The 15,508-nt window shown below is 39.1% G+C and overlaps 1 protein-coding gene across 2 annotated transcripts in view; it reads right to left on the minus strand.

The window, feature by feature from the left end:
* Positions 1-15,268, minus strand: part of syt6a (synaptotagmin VIa) — a 75,225-nt gene extending 59,957 nt beyond the window's left edge. Inside the window, exon 1 of one of the 2 annotated variants that reach the window (XM_053317278.1) lies at positions 15,147-15,268. In XM_053317278.1, the coding sequence (XP_053173253.1) occupies positions 15,147-15,268 (122 nt within the window). Of the gene's footprint in view, positions 1-15,111 lie in introns of both variants that reach the window. The other variant, XM_053317277.1, reaches the window with a different exon arrangement.
* Between the last annotated feature and the right edge of the window lie 240 nt (positions 15,269-15,508).

Genomic DNA, 15,508 nt, shown 5'->3' on the forward strand with positions numbered 1-15,508 from the left:
GACTTCTAACCAGCTGAATCCACCTGATGACCAATAATGAACACAACATACACAAAAATAAATAAAACACACATATTTTCAACATATATAGTATTTTAGGTTAATTGTACATAAAATATATACTTGGGATTATTTTATATCGGACTGGAAGGATAAATATGTATCATGTCTGTATTTGAGCGAATTACATTTTTGTTATTATCTATCTGATCATCAGATAAAAATGAAACAAACAAACACCTGCTTGATTGATACTCCATGGAGTGCACAAGCTGAAAATCATGATTTCAGTGAATCATGTTTTCCTTTTGTGTTTGCACTCCAGGGAGTATATATTGTGTGTGTTTGTGCACTCCGGGGATTATCAATCACACAGGTGTTAGTTCATTCACGGTATGATAGGTTTTTGTCTGCTTTTGCCAATGAACCCTTCAAATATAAAGAGAACATATATTTTGTATAAAGTTTGCCAAAAAGCACCACAAATCTGGTACCCTTGGGGTCACAAGTTTTTTTTAACATTATTTCATTCGACATGGCTGCGGTTTCATCAGCCTTAAGAGACAGCTCGAAGGAGAAGTTCATCATATTTTTTAAAAAAGCACACAGTAAGAGCACCTCTGATCCGATTCTCAGCAACAGACCCTCAGGTATGTGTACCATATCTGCTATAATGATGGGATTATGGTATGGTAATGCAATGATATGATACAGGTCCAACATTGTAAAGGGTAGCTTGAGCTTGAGGCTCCAAAGCTCAGTGATTCCCTCCAGCAGTGGTTCAGCATTCTTGAAACACATTTCTTAGAGTTATGCAGTGAAATCAGACATTTCTGTCTTAGGTAAGATTCACTTCTGTTCATCACTTAGTAATGCTTTCCCCTCTCCTGTCTTCTTCAAAACCTGGCTGATCGAATGCATTAGAGAGCATGTTTGGTGAGTGACAGTGACAGGTGATTAGTTACCACACCAATGGCACAGACCGATGCTTCACTGTCATGTCACACGCATGTATCGCATTCCCAGCATACCCAACTCTCTGCTCTTAATTACACGCCTGGCTGGGGATTAGCTCGTCAAACAGGGGGCTATGATCTACCAGCCAAGGGAGGAATTACCATCTGCAAAACTTATTTACATAGTGAGATTTCCATAAGTGACCCCCCCGAGGTCATCGCTGATAACATGTAAATTGGGGTGAGTCATTTCTGTTCCTCTCTCTCTCGACGTATTTCACCTGTTGTAATGTTAATGACACGCGAGTAACAATTAATCGCAGACATTACAACACTGATATGCCAACAGTTACACCTAATTGCCATATTAGTGAAAATGATTAATATTATCATCATCTATCTACATGCAAATCAGCTGTTTTTCCTATTTTCCAAAAACAATTAAAAGTCAACATTAAATTGCTGATTTTCACGCTATTTCTTTTTACAGGTTCATTATTTCTAAAAGTTTGCTGGAAAGAAAATTGTTTATTAGTACTGGCTTTGGGAAGAAAAATTAAAAGTTCTGGGAAAGTTAGTATAGTTTAGATATATATAGTTAAAAGTCAATTTAACCCAAGTAACTTCATTTAATTATTAATGCTTAGACATTTTACATTGCATTGTATCCTAGGCTGTAGGCGTATTGTATTTTTTTCATGTTCAGATGACTGGCTGTGCACTGAATAGCAAACACTGGATTGCACTATTGTTAAAGCTGGTAATTTATTGTAATTCATGTGTGTGGCTATTGAACGCTGCCTCTGTTTTCTCCCCTCTATAATTACTACCATATGTCAGGAGTACTCTCCAGGAAATTTTCTAGGACATTATTTGAAATTTAGAGAAATGTAAAATAAAGAGATAACTGCTGATTAATGCTGCACACTTAGGGATGTAGTTTAACTTTATAGAAACTTTATTTAGCAAGTTTTCAGCAGATTTATGACAATATACTGACACCTTTAACAGTAGACACGGGGCATTAAAGCAAAGCAAATCTGTTCACATTTATTTAGATGTTTCTAAAAAGTTCCACTTTTACGATTTGCATTTTCCCCAAACACTTATTACATTGTTTTCTGGGCAAAAACTCAAACCTCTGCCTCAGAATTAATGAATTTAAAGTAATTTAGTCGTAGAACACAATGTGTAGCTGGATATTTATTACTGCGTCTAACAGATAAATGAAATATGCAACATGAACGGATGCATGTGGTAATGAATAATGGATCATGGCCCCCAGAGAGACAGAGAGAGTGTGTGTGTGATTACAACTGCTTGTTGACTGGCTGTGTGTCAAATATTCAATCAACAGTATATTCTACTGTATTTTGCATTTTTATGTAAGTTTTAGACGTTTTTCCAAGAACTCATTCCTGCTGTGATCTCCTGTGTGTGTGTGTGTGTGTGTGTGTGTGTGTGTGTGTGTGTCTAGTATTTTTTACAGTGATGTAACAGAAGTGATAAAAATGCAACAGGAATACACGACTGTGTTTTCAAATCTCCCAATGTTTCACAGTGAAACCACAGAGCAATTTTCTGCCGGTGGACAAGCTTGTAAGGTCATTCCATCAATTCTTGTCAGCTTAGGTAACATCATTTCAGACCGGGCAGTGCCTGCTTTGCAGAGGGCGCTAATATAATCAGAGGATGAAATGTCACAACAAACCTCAAATTGCACCTCTATTTTCCCATTCTGCCCAAAGAAGGATCTAAAAATCTAATTCTGTCTTTAGTCGTAATGAAACATGATCACTCCGTTGTTCAAAAGCCTCGTGCTCTGCCACAAAAAAACACACCTATTCACATGCACACACAAATCTACATGAGTGCACACACACACACACACACACACACACACATACTTCTCTATGCCTTCAAGTCTTTTGTCATGAGATTGTTATTCAATTTGTCCTCCCCGCCCCTCTCCCTGATTGTACTTCTTGTGGGTCATGTTTCCTGGGGGGATTGTTAATGGCAGTATAAGTGAAAACACAAAATATAGGAAGCAGCAGAGATTCCAGGAAATGGGAATGATACAGTCTGAACTGATGCAAGGCCTAAGGCACCATATGTTCTAGGTACTGTGACCAACACGTTTTCTGGCAGCTCAGGAACACTGGGTATATATATATATATATATATATATATACACACAAAAGATTACAGTCTGCAACCCAAAAAAAGATACATTGCACACTGTATAATAGACTATCTTATCAACTACTACATACATTGGTGCTCTTCCCCTTTGGCTGAACCTTAAAATAAATAAATAAAAAACATGTAGTCATCTTTAATCAGTGTCATAATAGATAGCAGCAGTATTCAGTCACTGTTGGGGAACTGCACTGCTGCATACATATTACACCCTTAGTTTGTCCCTTAAGCATTGGTATTTGTATTTCATTTAGCCTTTCATGCGTACAACATCTCTGTCTTATTAGTGAATAAAGTTTTAATATAGTGGACCTCCTTCTCCTCATTATCTTGTCATAGCCTGTGGGTTATTACAAGTTAACCTTGCGAGGCAGCTGGAATCACAAGATCACGCAAGAATCAGTCTTGTCAGGCTTCGAGTAGTGCCCTCGTGGCTAAATCGCAGTAGTACGGACCAATCGGCATCCTATGAGGAACTACTAGCAGTTTACGGGCGTGGTTTAGATGTGGTGACAGGACGTAATAGATAGTGATAGACAGATGGTTCATCCAATCACAAATGCCCACCCTTTTTAAAACCGTTTTCAAGGACGATTTCTCAGATGAATACTCTGTAATAAACCATCTGGCACGTCAGGTTAGGTTACAGTATTAGTAGAAAAAAACATCTCACCTCCTTCTCCTACAGGCAACAGATACAACACATCTCACACCACTGCTGAGTGGAGCTCTTGTGGTTAAAGGAGACACTTGTGAGAAAAACAACACTACTGCAATGAGTCACTAGGATATATGTGCATGTCTATATTTAGATATAACAGAACATATGGTTTGATGAAAATAAAAACTGGCATTAGCTGAGGTTAAGATATCAGCCAGAGACTTCGTTTTCAACCAATTCATGAAGATACGAGTTTAATTAGCTAGCTAGTCACAACTGACAACAAAAAGCCACAACAAAGTCTGCAAACTGGACCAACATTATGTTAAGACAGTATTAAGGGACTGGACTTGTCATTAATCATTCAGTGAGTTATGACAGAAACAGAAAATTAAATGTCATGTTTTATATTGCCTTTTATCATGATCTAAGAAAGAGGATGTTGTTAGAAATAATGGAAAAAACTGCAGCACTCAAAAGATTATACAGACCGAGAGCGAAAACAATTGGTGCCATAAAAATGCAACCAAGGACTAAAACACTAACAAAAGGCCTGTAGCCACTAGCTAAAACATTAGATTTGAGCATGTCAAAGCGTTATTTTAGCACTCAAAGTCTGCCAGAGGGGAAAAAGTAGTTCATAGCATGTTCTGAAACCTGTTAAATTTAGTTGCAGTCAGGCGGGGAGTTCCAGTCCTCTGAAATGAGGCCAATGCGGAAGTAACTTAGAACTGCATTCTACCAAAAGGCCACCAGGGGGCGACCATCTCTATACAAGTCAATGGAGAATTCACCAACTTCTCACTTGATTTCTAACCTCAGTAAACGTTTTCAAAATGTGTTTATGGTCTCAATCGCTAGTTTAAAGCCTCCTTCAATGCAGTATGATGTTCATTTGTGAAATTTTGGCCTCCCTGATTTTATATTTGACGATAAAGCAGGGTATGCATTAGGGCGTGGCTACGTTGTGATTGACAGGTTGATTGCACAATATCCTCGAGATCCAGCCCTCGCAACCAATCGCAAACCTCCCCGCTCCGACGTTGGCTCCGCCCATACTTCCGCCCATGACTCCGCCTCAAGCCCATATAAGTAGAATCTGTGTTCTTTTTTCCCCCAGCATGCACCTGAAATTTTCAAGATGGTGCTGCCTAGATTCGAAACTATTGGCTTCCGAGCAGCAGTCCACAAACCAATGGGTGACGTCACGGATGTTACGTCCATTTCTTTTATACAGTCTATGGTTGCAGTACATGAATGCAAGGGCTTACATCCTGTCCACACTGAGATAGCTCAACTGTATAGCAAACCCAACCACATAACAGGCTGGCATGACACTTTTCACAGGCAATGATATGGCAAGTACTGTTTCAAATTTGGAAATTATACCTACAAACATGCAATAATTTCCCATTCAGGCTGCATACATTTTAATTAAACAGCTGCTTGGTTTTTCCTTTCATGCCCATTCTCTGTGACTACCACCGTGTCCAGGTATATGTGTCATTTTTGAGGTTTTTGAGCTGCAGGCTGTCCGTGTGTGGAAGTGTCCCACCACACAGCAGCTGTTGACATTTTGTTGTTGTTCCAGCAGACAGAAGTGACAAAGAGGCACCTTCACACCATACAAAGTCAGTGGAGAGTGATGAATTGTTTTCGCCTCCAGGGTGGGCGGGACTTAATTGTGCTCCGTCTCTATTGACAACACATGAGCATTAACATCTCATTAATATTTTTTTTTATTCCATGCATGCTTCTTCCTTGTCATAATCTTGACAAAACATACGTTACCCACCATACAACTTCACTTGATTCACTGGACTGCACAGACTCAGGTGTGTGTTAGGAGCCATTTTCAGACTTGTGTCTTCAGCCCGTCTGATGACTTACATGACATCACTTTTGTCTGTATTGCTGATGTTTGTCGTAGGGTGGGGATGTTTACTGTGGGTTTATGGATGTCTATTGTAGAGTAGTGGATGCTTGTTGTCCGTAACTTCAATGTATTTGTATTTATCTGACGATTGCTGTAGGGTAAACCATGAAAAACTATCTATTTATCTTGAGGCAATTTTTTGGATTTAGACAAATATTTTCTACATATACACATTTACATATGTACTACAGTAGTACCCTACCTGTCCAATATTCAATAGACTAATATGTAAAATCGATGGAGGGTCCCTTTAAGAAAAAAAATTAATTGTATAGGTAGTTTTATATTGTTAAATTTTTACACATTTTTTTGTTTAGATTAAAATGCTATTAATAAGGTAACGGCACTCTAAAATGTTAGAGAGATCCACCAGGTATAGAAACTCATCATTATTCCATTCTCATAATATTCTGTGAAAACTCAGACCAATCTTATCATTCGGTCCGAATATTTAAAAAATGATGATACCAGTACCGATTCAAGTACCCTTAAAGTGATACAGATACCAACTGAGTACTTCATTGGATACACATTACACCTGTTGTGCGCTTGCTTTCATTCGGTGTAACAGGCGTGTAGTGTAGTCACACTTTAGAGTGTTTAGGTGGCATCTCAGCTGCTGAACTGCTAAACGCGCTAACTCAAATTCACCACGACTTCACCACCACAGACGGGTTGTAACTACTGTGGCAGTGGGCCAATCACATGTTGCATTAAATCAAAGATCGCTTTCATTGATTGGCTGTGAGCAAGTCCATACAAATAGTCATATTTTCTAGCTCTGGGTGCAAAAAAGGATCGATTGCAGGTATCGTTTGACAGAAGATGATTCAATGCTACTTGGTATCGATTTATTTCAGTCAATACCTTAAAACGTATCAAGTACCGATACCCAACCCTAACAGCAATATGTGATATTATCATGTACTATGTAATCCTGTGGGATGGATCATTTCAGTTGTATGACGGGGGGATAACATTCATTCATTGAAATACTTTACAGTTCGACTATCTTGACAAACAAGCACGGCTTTAACCTTTCTGTATAATACAGCACCACATACAAGAGCTGGCAAAAAGACAACGAGGTTTAATCAACACCTCTGACTTAGTGAGTCATGAACAAATCATTCGAAACAAACTATTGTGCAACTCTTACATTAAGGGTATTTATGTAAATGCATCAAGTTAATTACTGGATTAACCCTGCCAACTCCGAGCCCTTAGACTTTCTCGCAGGGCTAAGTTCACTTTGCTGCTTGTTTCAATTCAGTCGTCGCTCTCCCTGCTCGGAGCTGAAGGTCTAACTCAGGTTGCACTTAGCACTCACTCACCCGCAACTTCCACGTCACAGTCAGTAAACATCCATTCATTGTAATTTGTCCTTTTTTCCGTAGTTTTCTACCACTCCATTCTGATTCATCATGAAATTCAACCATCTGTGATTTCTGATTAGTAGACTCACCACATAATCCGAGTGTGAAGTGAAGTAAATCAGACTCCCCCAGAGACCAAAGACTACCCACAAATGATTTTCACCCATGGGGTCTCCCAAGAAGATATTTCATAAGATGTATTTATTTGTACTAGTCGGAGTTGCAGGCTGTAATTAGTAGACGAGTGTCCGTTCACCGTTGGAGGACTCCCCAGGCTCTGACTTCAAAAGCCGACTCTCTTTAGTGACTCATAAAAACTCGAGTAAAAAAGAGCTGAACCTCTCATCGCTGGTCTGAACACAAACTGAATACAATAAGATTAATTTATTGTGGTCCTGTATGTGTGCTGGATTATATTAGATTGTAGAGGAGAGACGTTAAAGCACCACAAATATTCTTTTAAATGATCTTGTGTAATAGATGAGATAAAAAATAAATAAAATAATGATTGTAATATTTATCAGTTAATTACCTTGTAAACACAGTTTGTTTTCTAAATGAGCATCAATTGATTTCTTTCCACTTGCCAGCACTACAAGCTGTGAAAACACCATTGATATATAAAGATCATGAAGAATATGTTAAACAGTAGACAGCAGACACGGAGAAACAATGTTATGATTAAATTAGTGAAATGATCATTAAGATGATTAAAGTTCTGGTTTTAAATACTGAGACTTGTGTTATTACATTGGTGATCAGTAGTAATTGTAATAACTTCAATAAAACTTGTCTTTTCCTTCTGTTTCTGGCACAAATTATAATCAAAAGTTAGTTAAAAAGCAGAAATTTCTACTGAAGTGGTAATATTGAGATTACACCAACATCTAAAGAGCTCCAAGAAAACTAACTGGTATAACACAGTGTAGATGTCTCTCTTAGAAACACAGAGCTCCTCATGAGGATATAACAAGATATTAATACATTACATTACACAAAAAATGTCTCTCAACAATGTCAGGTCTAAGCCACAGTTAATTGTATCCTCACAGATCTCAGTCCTGGTTTTTGTTCTTTGCAGGAACAATGTAGCGTTTCTAGATTATCCTCCAAGACTGCACATTAATTTGTGTGATGAAGTGTACAGGCCCCATGTCTGATTCTACACTGTCAACCTTGTGAGCGTGACAGAAGTGTCGGTCCCAGAGGCCTAAAGCTTTTTACTGTGACAGACAACTCAACGAACCAGCCAGCGAAACTCAGAGACAGAGGAGGTACAGGGTGGGCTCGTTAGAAATGAGAGGTATGAAAAGGGCTTGACAGTGATGCAAGGAAGTCAAACGAGGTAAAACAAGACTAAGAAACACATCATTTTCTCCTTCTCAGCTTCTTTCCCCCGCAATTAAGCCATCCCAAAACACACAGTATAGAAATGTGCAATTGACTGCTAGCAAATCCTATGCCCCCGCACCATGATTGTCCAATCACAGCCTAGCTACCATAACGAGGCACGGCAGGCCTGTCAAGCTTTGGATTTCCCCACATGCTGAAGAAGTGTGCATGTGGGGCTGTGTGTAAAAGTGATACTGTGTGGAGGATGGTGTCTCTTTTTTTAGCCTTTCCAAACCCAAAAAAGACCCACAAAGTGAAAAGGTGTAAATAATTGAGTAAAATGTGTTTGTATGGTTTAATGCAAGCTGCAAAACACACAATCATGTTCATCTAACTAGCATACTACCTCAGTAGAAACCCAAAACCAAAGAGCATTTAATACTTGGTGGGTGGTTAAAAAGGTTAAAAGCTCAACTCGTAATAGCAAATTCACCATGAAGCAGCTGGTCTTTGATGCTGTTACAGATTAGGTTAACATTAGTGTCTCCGTCCTGTTCTCTATTGAATTTGGGGAAGTTTCCACTCCAGCAACCCTAACCGAACTCGTTATCAACCACAGTAGATCATCAAGCATATGATAGAGATAGATAGATAGATAGAGAGATATAGATATAGATATATAGTGTATATTTAAGTCCCCCTTTTATAGGGTTCTTGTTTGTCAGCTGGAAACATTAAAATGTCAGCCAGAGGAGCATTGTCGTAGCCAAGTGCATGCAACATCCCTGGTTCAAATCAGGCAAGGGACCTTTGTTGCATGTCAAACCCATTTCTTTCTCTCCCATTGTTTCCTCCCTGCCACCAACTGTCCAATAAAGGCAGAAAAGCCCAAAAAATAATATATAGGTTGAAAAGAAAGTCAGTCAGAAACAGCATTTTCAGCCTGTTCATGAAAGCCTCACATTAGCTTAATTAGCAAGCTAGCTACTGAGGATTAAATCTACCAGAGACAGTTTTCATTTCAGCTGAAAAAACTAAATAGTCTCCAGGTAGAAATAATAAGCTCATTTTTGTTTGTTTGTTTGTTTTTCTCATAACATTGTGTTTATAGCAGCAGCTCAGTCTGTTTTGGCAGCGCTCACAGCTCAATAAAGATACATAATCAGTGTTGTTACATATGTACATGGGGAACGTGCACACATCAGGTCATGGTTATATGTATGAAGTGTGAATGTAACATGAGTTGCTACACAGCCAGTATAGATGGCTGAATCGATTAAAATAGAACAGCATCTGTTCCATCAGACGGGTGCAAAGATGGATGACTGAAAAAATGCGCTTTCTTCGAGTTGTTAATCCGCCACAGTTTTCAATGTAAACTGCATTACATGCTGCGTTGCTAATGGAAAGCTTGACAGGGATAGCAACAGTAACTAAGGGTGGTGAGAATAAGCACATGATCAATTAAGACTCAATTGTTTTATACGTTGTAATGTTACGCTTCGGTGAGATAGATGGATGGGCGAAAAGAAAAAGAAATCTCATGCTCTATTGTGTCTGTCCTCGACCTGTGAGGCTCTCATCGCTGTGCTTGCTTGGGGCCTGATTCCTTAATCAATAAGCCAATGTTACTGCTCAATAGCCCAGCAGAGGCCATGCCCAAGTGCACTGGCCTGGGTAAAACACAGCAGGTTTCTACATTACTCAACCTAAATAACAATAATGACACTGATGCATTTTGTAGGAGACAACCAAGCAAGGAAAGACTGTTCTCTGAATCACTAACAAATCCTACAAAGCACTGTGGTCGTCTGCACTATTTAATCCAGGAAGAAGGACTTTTATTTATATATTATTTATTAATGGAAATGGATTCACATTCAGGATAGCACCACAGCTGTTCAAGCTGAGGAGCAGATAACATCACTCGAAATTAGCACCTTCAGGGACATCCCAGTTGCCATTGAGAATCACAATTAAAATGTGTAGGGAGGAATCACCAGAGAAGCCCTGAGAGAAAGACAGATTATAATGCTGTTCACAGTCTGCTTATAGAGGAGCTGATTGGTATTCAAGCCGCTGTTTGACTTTTGTCTTTAGCGCATTAATTTTAATGAAAAATGTGTTCCACTTGGCCGGTCATTATTTCCTCCTCCTACTGAACCGGATCGCTGACCCTACTCTGGCGTATCTATTTGATTTTAACCCCTAGTGCCATCAAAAACACCCTTACATTAGGTAATTAATCTTTATACCTCCTCACTTGTGTGTTAAGGTGCAAAAACAGGGATTAAAGGCTGACAATTATAAATGGGACTACATAAACCTTCCTAAAGCTTTGGATTTATTTCTCCGTCTGGCTTGTTTGAGTGAGTGCTTTTACAAAATAAAATAAAAAACTACCCCAAAAAAAAAAAAAAAAAAGTGTTTCATTATTCAAATGATTACAGCAATAATTACTGAGGACTTTGAGGACTGACGTTTGGTCTTTTCATGACAGCTGAGACAGACATTTTTTTGGCTTGTTATCTCCCCCAACAGGAACAGACGTTGTCTCCAGTGTTCTTTTGTGGTCTACAGTGAAATGTTGTATCAATAAAATACCAAGACAGTAGACAGTGGGTATGAATTATTGAAAGGCACATTGGTTCAGCTGGGGTTCTAATCTCCACAGTGCAGTTAATTTGATGTTCTTGTTTTTTTTTTTGTTGTTTTTCGGATTCAACCTGCAATGCACCATCCATGCCTGCAAATACCACAGATATATAGAAAGAGAGGAGCGGACCAGCGGGGGAGCTAAATGAATGATCCGTTGATGCTAATGTCCTCTGCCAGCCAAGGTCTTGCTTAATAAACCTGGAGATGAGATGGGAGTGTGAGAAATAATGTGATCAAAAATAAGCCTTGTCAATTCAAGCCCACACACCTGAAGCTGCAGCTGATAATGAAAGTGGAATTGGTAATGAGCATGAAGCAGGAGGAGGAGGACGAGGAGGATGGTGGTCATTCAGGCTTAAGGGATATGTTTTGTAACCTGTATCAATGCCCTGAAGTAAACATCAATTTCTAAAGTAAGCAGCTGATCAGTGGGGAAACGTTCGCTCGGCAGAGTGTGAGCCGCTGACCCGAGCTCTCGTTTATCTAGCCTGGAAAAAAAAAAAAAAAAAAGTCTTGTGTTGTCTTTCGCAAGCAGAGCAGTTGGATCTCACGCTGTTCCAGTCTCAGCTTTGATTTGAACACAATCAACCAGCTCAAGATTCAACAAATTGGTCAATAAAGATGATGGGGTTATTATCTCTCAGCCACATCGAAGCAGGGGGAATTGAAGTCCCAGGCTTTTCTAATTGGTCATTCTTATTTCTTATTTTATCATAATCGATTTGAAACTAGTGAGGGAATACTCAGTCAACGGTGGGCGAGATCGGAGGGAAATTCGCTCTGTTTAAATGTCTCTTCCGCTGTGAGCCTGATAGGTGCAGATATATTCAAACAGCTCCATGTTCACAAGCCTAATGTGCACTGAAACACAGGAGAAAATGAGGCAAAATGAAAGTGAAACATTTTTATGTTCTTGAATCACCCTAAAAAGCTTGATAGAGAGAGATGAAGAAGGAAAATAAACATTACATCTAAATGTAAGAATGAATGAATGTTTTGGGAGCAACAGAGCGGCTAATGGATAGTTTCAGCAGAGAGTGGGCTCTGTTTGCTGACATTTAAATGGGACATACTCACATTTTCAAGTTTATATGATTTATCTGGGGCTTCATTGTCTTTCTTTGCGTCATTTACAATTTAAAAAACTTCTCCTTTAGCCCTATATTGACTTGTTATACAGCCCCCTCAGTTCAGCCTCTGTCTCTTTATGTTCTGATTAGCCGGGTTTAGGGAAGCCTGCAGAGGGTTGAGTTACTGCCGATGCAAACCCAACCTCTCCTACTACACTGCTTTAAATTAAATGCTTTAAATGACTAAATAATGGGAGACTTTACAGGAAATTATTAAATGAAAATATTTTTTTTTTCTCTCTCTGCAGTGGCATCTCAGCTGAGTCATTACATTGACCCAAATTTGAGAGGGGGTTGTGTTTTTTAATGCAGAGATAATTGTGGTCTAATACCACCTAAAGCTGCAGAGATTCATCATAACGAGGGGGCGTCCTCTCACATTACCAGAGTTGAGCATGTTACTTGAAACATGTAATCACTTGCATTTTACATACTGGGCTGTGAAATTTACCCCCACACTAAAAATGGTTTTACATTTTAATAAATTACAGTTATATAGGGTGCATATCACAATATTTTCAGAGGCAATATTGACATAAAATGAAAATGTATAAGGTATAGTGTACTAGTATTTTATTATATTGTTGTCTGACCCTCAATATAATGACAATAAAGCTACTACTACTAGTAATATACAAGGGTCTTATCAGCTTCCACACCTGCATGCTACATCTGTTTATTTAACAGGTGTATAAAAAGAAAAAGAGTTGTGGTTTAACAAGCAGCCAGTGTCCAGTTTGGAGGTGTTTACTGACCATTAACAGCTAACTCAACATTTGCCCCTCTGACTGCATTAAGTGTTCCCACCTCCTCCAGGTCTCACACCAGGCTAGCATGTACCAGTCTGTCCACTGAACTCACAGACATCAAACTGATATCAACCTTTCATCAAATTAGCAGGGATCATCAATTAAAAAAATCAAATCATCAAAGTAAAGGTGTAATACTGGGATTAGTAACTGTAATGTAATTGCTGAATTTTTAAAAAGTAATACAATTATTGTAACCTAATAAAATGCCCAGCACTGCACATTAGATATGTTATAAGTATAAAACTTTAGATTATAGCCGCTTTAACAAATAATATATAATCACAAATAGTATTTTGGCATTGCATTGCTCTTTTTTGGTATGTATAAACCCTTTTGTTTCAGTCTCTACTGTGCATAAGATGTTTGTTTGTTGAACACAGCCGCATATTGCTCTCTGCAGGATCTATGCATTGTAGCCCAGAAAATATATACAAGGAGACATTTTATCCATCCCCCAACCTACACATCCTCCAACATTATGAGAAGCAGCTTGTCTTTAGCTTCCATGTGGCAGAAATAATTTACTTCAATGGCTACATAACATGCAATGGCATTTAATGTCCCCACAGCTCAGTAGTGGATGCCAGTGGCACTGTGATGTACGTTCAATTCCTCCACTGAGGATGATGTGAGGTGACAGTGGTTTTGGTCAGAATTGGTGTGACATGCACTCTGTGAACAACAGGGACCCATCCTTTAAAAAAAAAAAAGCAGCCATAAATGGTATTTTTCTCCTTTCTGTGCACCTGCTGACAGAGCTAAAGACCCTGTCAGATATAAGAGCTCAAAATCAGTGCTCAAAGCTCAGCACTTTGGTTGGAAAATGAAATACAAAATTAAACGGATTAGCAAACAATTTAGGAATTTGGATATAGATATCACATATGCAAGAGATCTCTTAATCAGTATGAAATCATGTCCTGAAATATTTAAACTGATGTACTGATGTCTTTATATTATAAATCCAGCTTTACTGCATGAGGTAAGGTTTTTTGTCTGTTTCATTCAGACACAGATTTTCCTGCATTCACATAAAAATAGTGTCATTCTTCACATTGTTTACAGAACATGTTTTATGCTTAAGCTGTGCTGCCTAAATATCTGTACACTGTGAGCGAACTTAAGCCTGCCTTTCTTAATCTGCCATGCTACAATGTTTTAAACACCCTTTTGTCATGTATCGTATAGTTAAATCTGCATTGAAACACAAAATAAGTTTCCTCTGCTTTTGAAGACAATTCCACCAGTATTTGCTTGACTGAACGGCGCACTCTCAAAACTAGACTTCACAAAACACACTAAGTCTTCCCGAGCCTGTAGGAGAGCTGCTACATTAGCAAAGCACTTGAAAAGAGGGATTATTCCTTTAAAAGGGGGCGAAGCCCACTGCAAGTGCCAAAGCAACAGATGCACAAGGCTGCAACAGATGTGTAAATCATCCCTCATGAATAAGTCATAAATCCAATTCAGGAGGAAACTTTGCAGAACGGATTAAACACATAACGCTACTGCTCTTGCACTAACGTGGTCGTATTTGTTTATTCACCCAGGCGTTGTACACGCATGCATTTCTGATAAGGTTTGTTTGTTTCTCGTCTCTTGTCATTCTAAGCTTGAGTGGTCAAGACAACATCAGCTGGCATTAGTCAGCCAGGCTTATCTATTAACGGTAAAGAAGCTGTGTTCTCTGGGGCAAACATGGGGAGTCATTGTTAGTTTGTTTTGCCCTGTTTTCACCACAACTGTATAAATGGCTTACAACACTCAATCGAAGTCCTGTCCGAGCAACCATATGTAATGGTGCAAAGTGATGAACGTGAAAGAAAAGGAATAATATCAAAGAAAAAGAATCAGAACCACATGCTAAACAGCAAGAAGGCAGACTGTAGCTACCTTTGGCATGCACATACAAATAAAGCACTGCTACAGAGAATCCTTTAAAATTAGCTCTCTCTTTAAAACACACTGAGCATAGAGACTCACACATCACACCAGACAAGCTACTGCCTTACACTCACTACAGATCAGGAGTTAATTATAGTCCTTACCCGGATCTTTGCGGTCAGAGCTTTTGCCAGACAACAGGGAGAGGAAATCCTGACAGGTGTCCTGATCCAACAATGTGCTGTTGTGCAGGCAAAGGTCAACAATTAGGGTCACAGCTCTCTGACAGACCATGTCATACTCCTCTCGGTCAGAACTCATGCTCCCAGCTGCATCCTCAGCCGTGAGTGCTCATCCAAGGGGACTAACACACCCACACACACACACACGCTGCAGCATAGCATGCAGAAGATAAATGCAACTTGTCTCCGTCCTCGGCTGATTCTTCTCCGTCTTTCCTCCAGAGTCTCTCAAGAGTGTTTACACACAAACACGTGTATGCATGTGTGTGTGTGCATGTGTGTGTGTGTGTGTGTGCTTCAGTTTGTTTGCGTGCCAGTC

The sequence above is a fragment of the Scomber japonicus genome, chromosome 4 (assembly GCF_027409825.1).
Source record: "Scomber japonicus isolate fScoJap1 chromosome 4, fScoJap1.pri, whole genome shotgun sequence".
Classification (NCBI taxonomy): domain Eukaryota; kingdom Metazoa; phylum Chordata; class Actinopteri; order Scombriformes; family Scombridae; genus Scomber; species Scomber japonicus.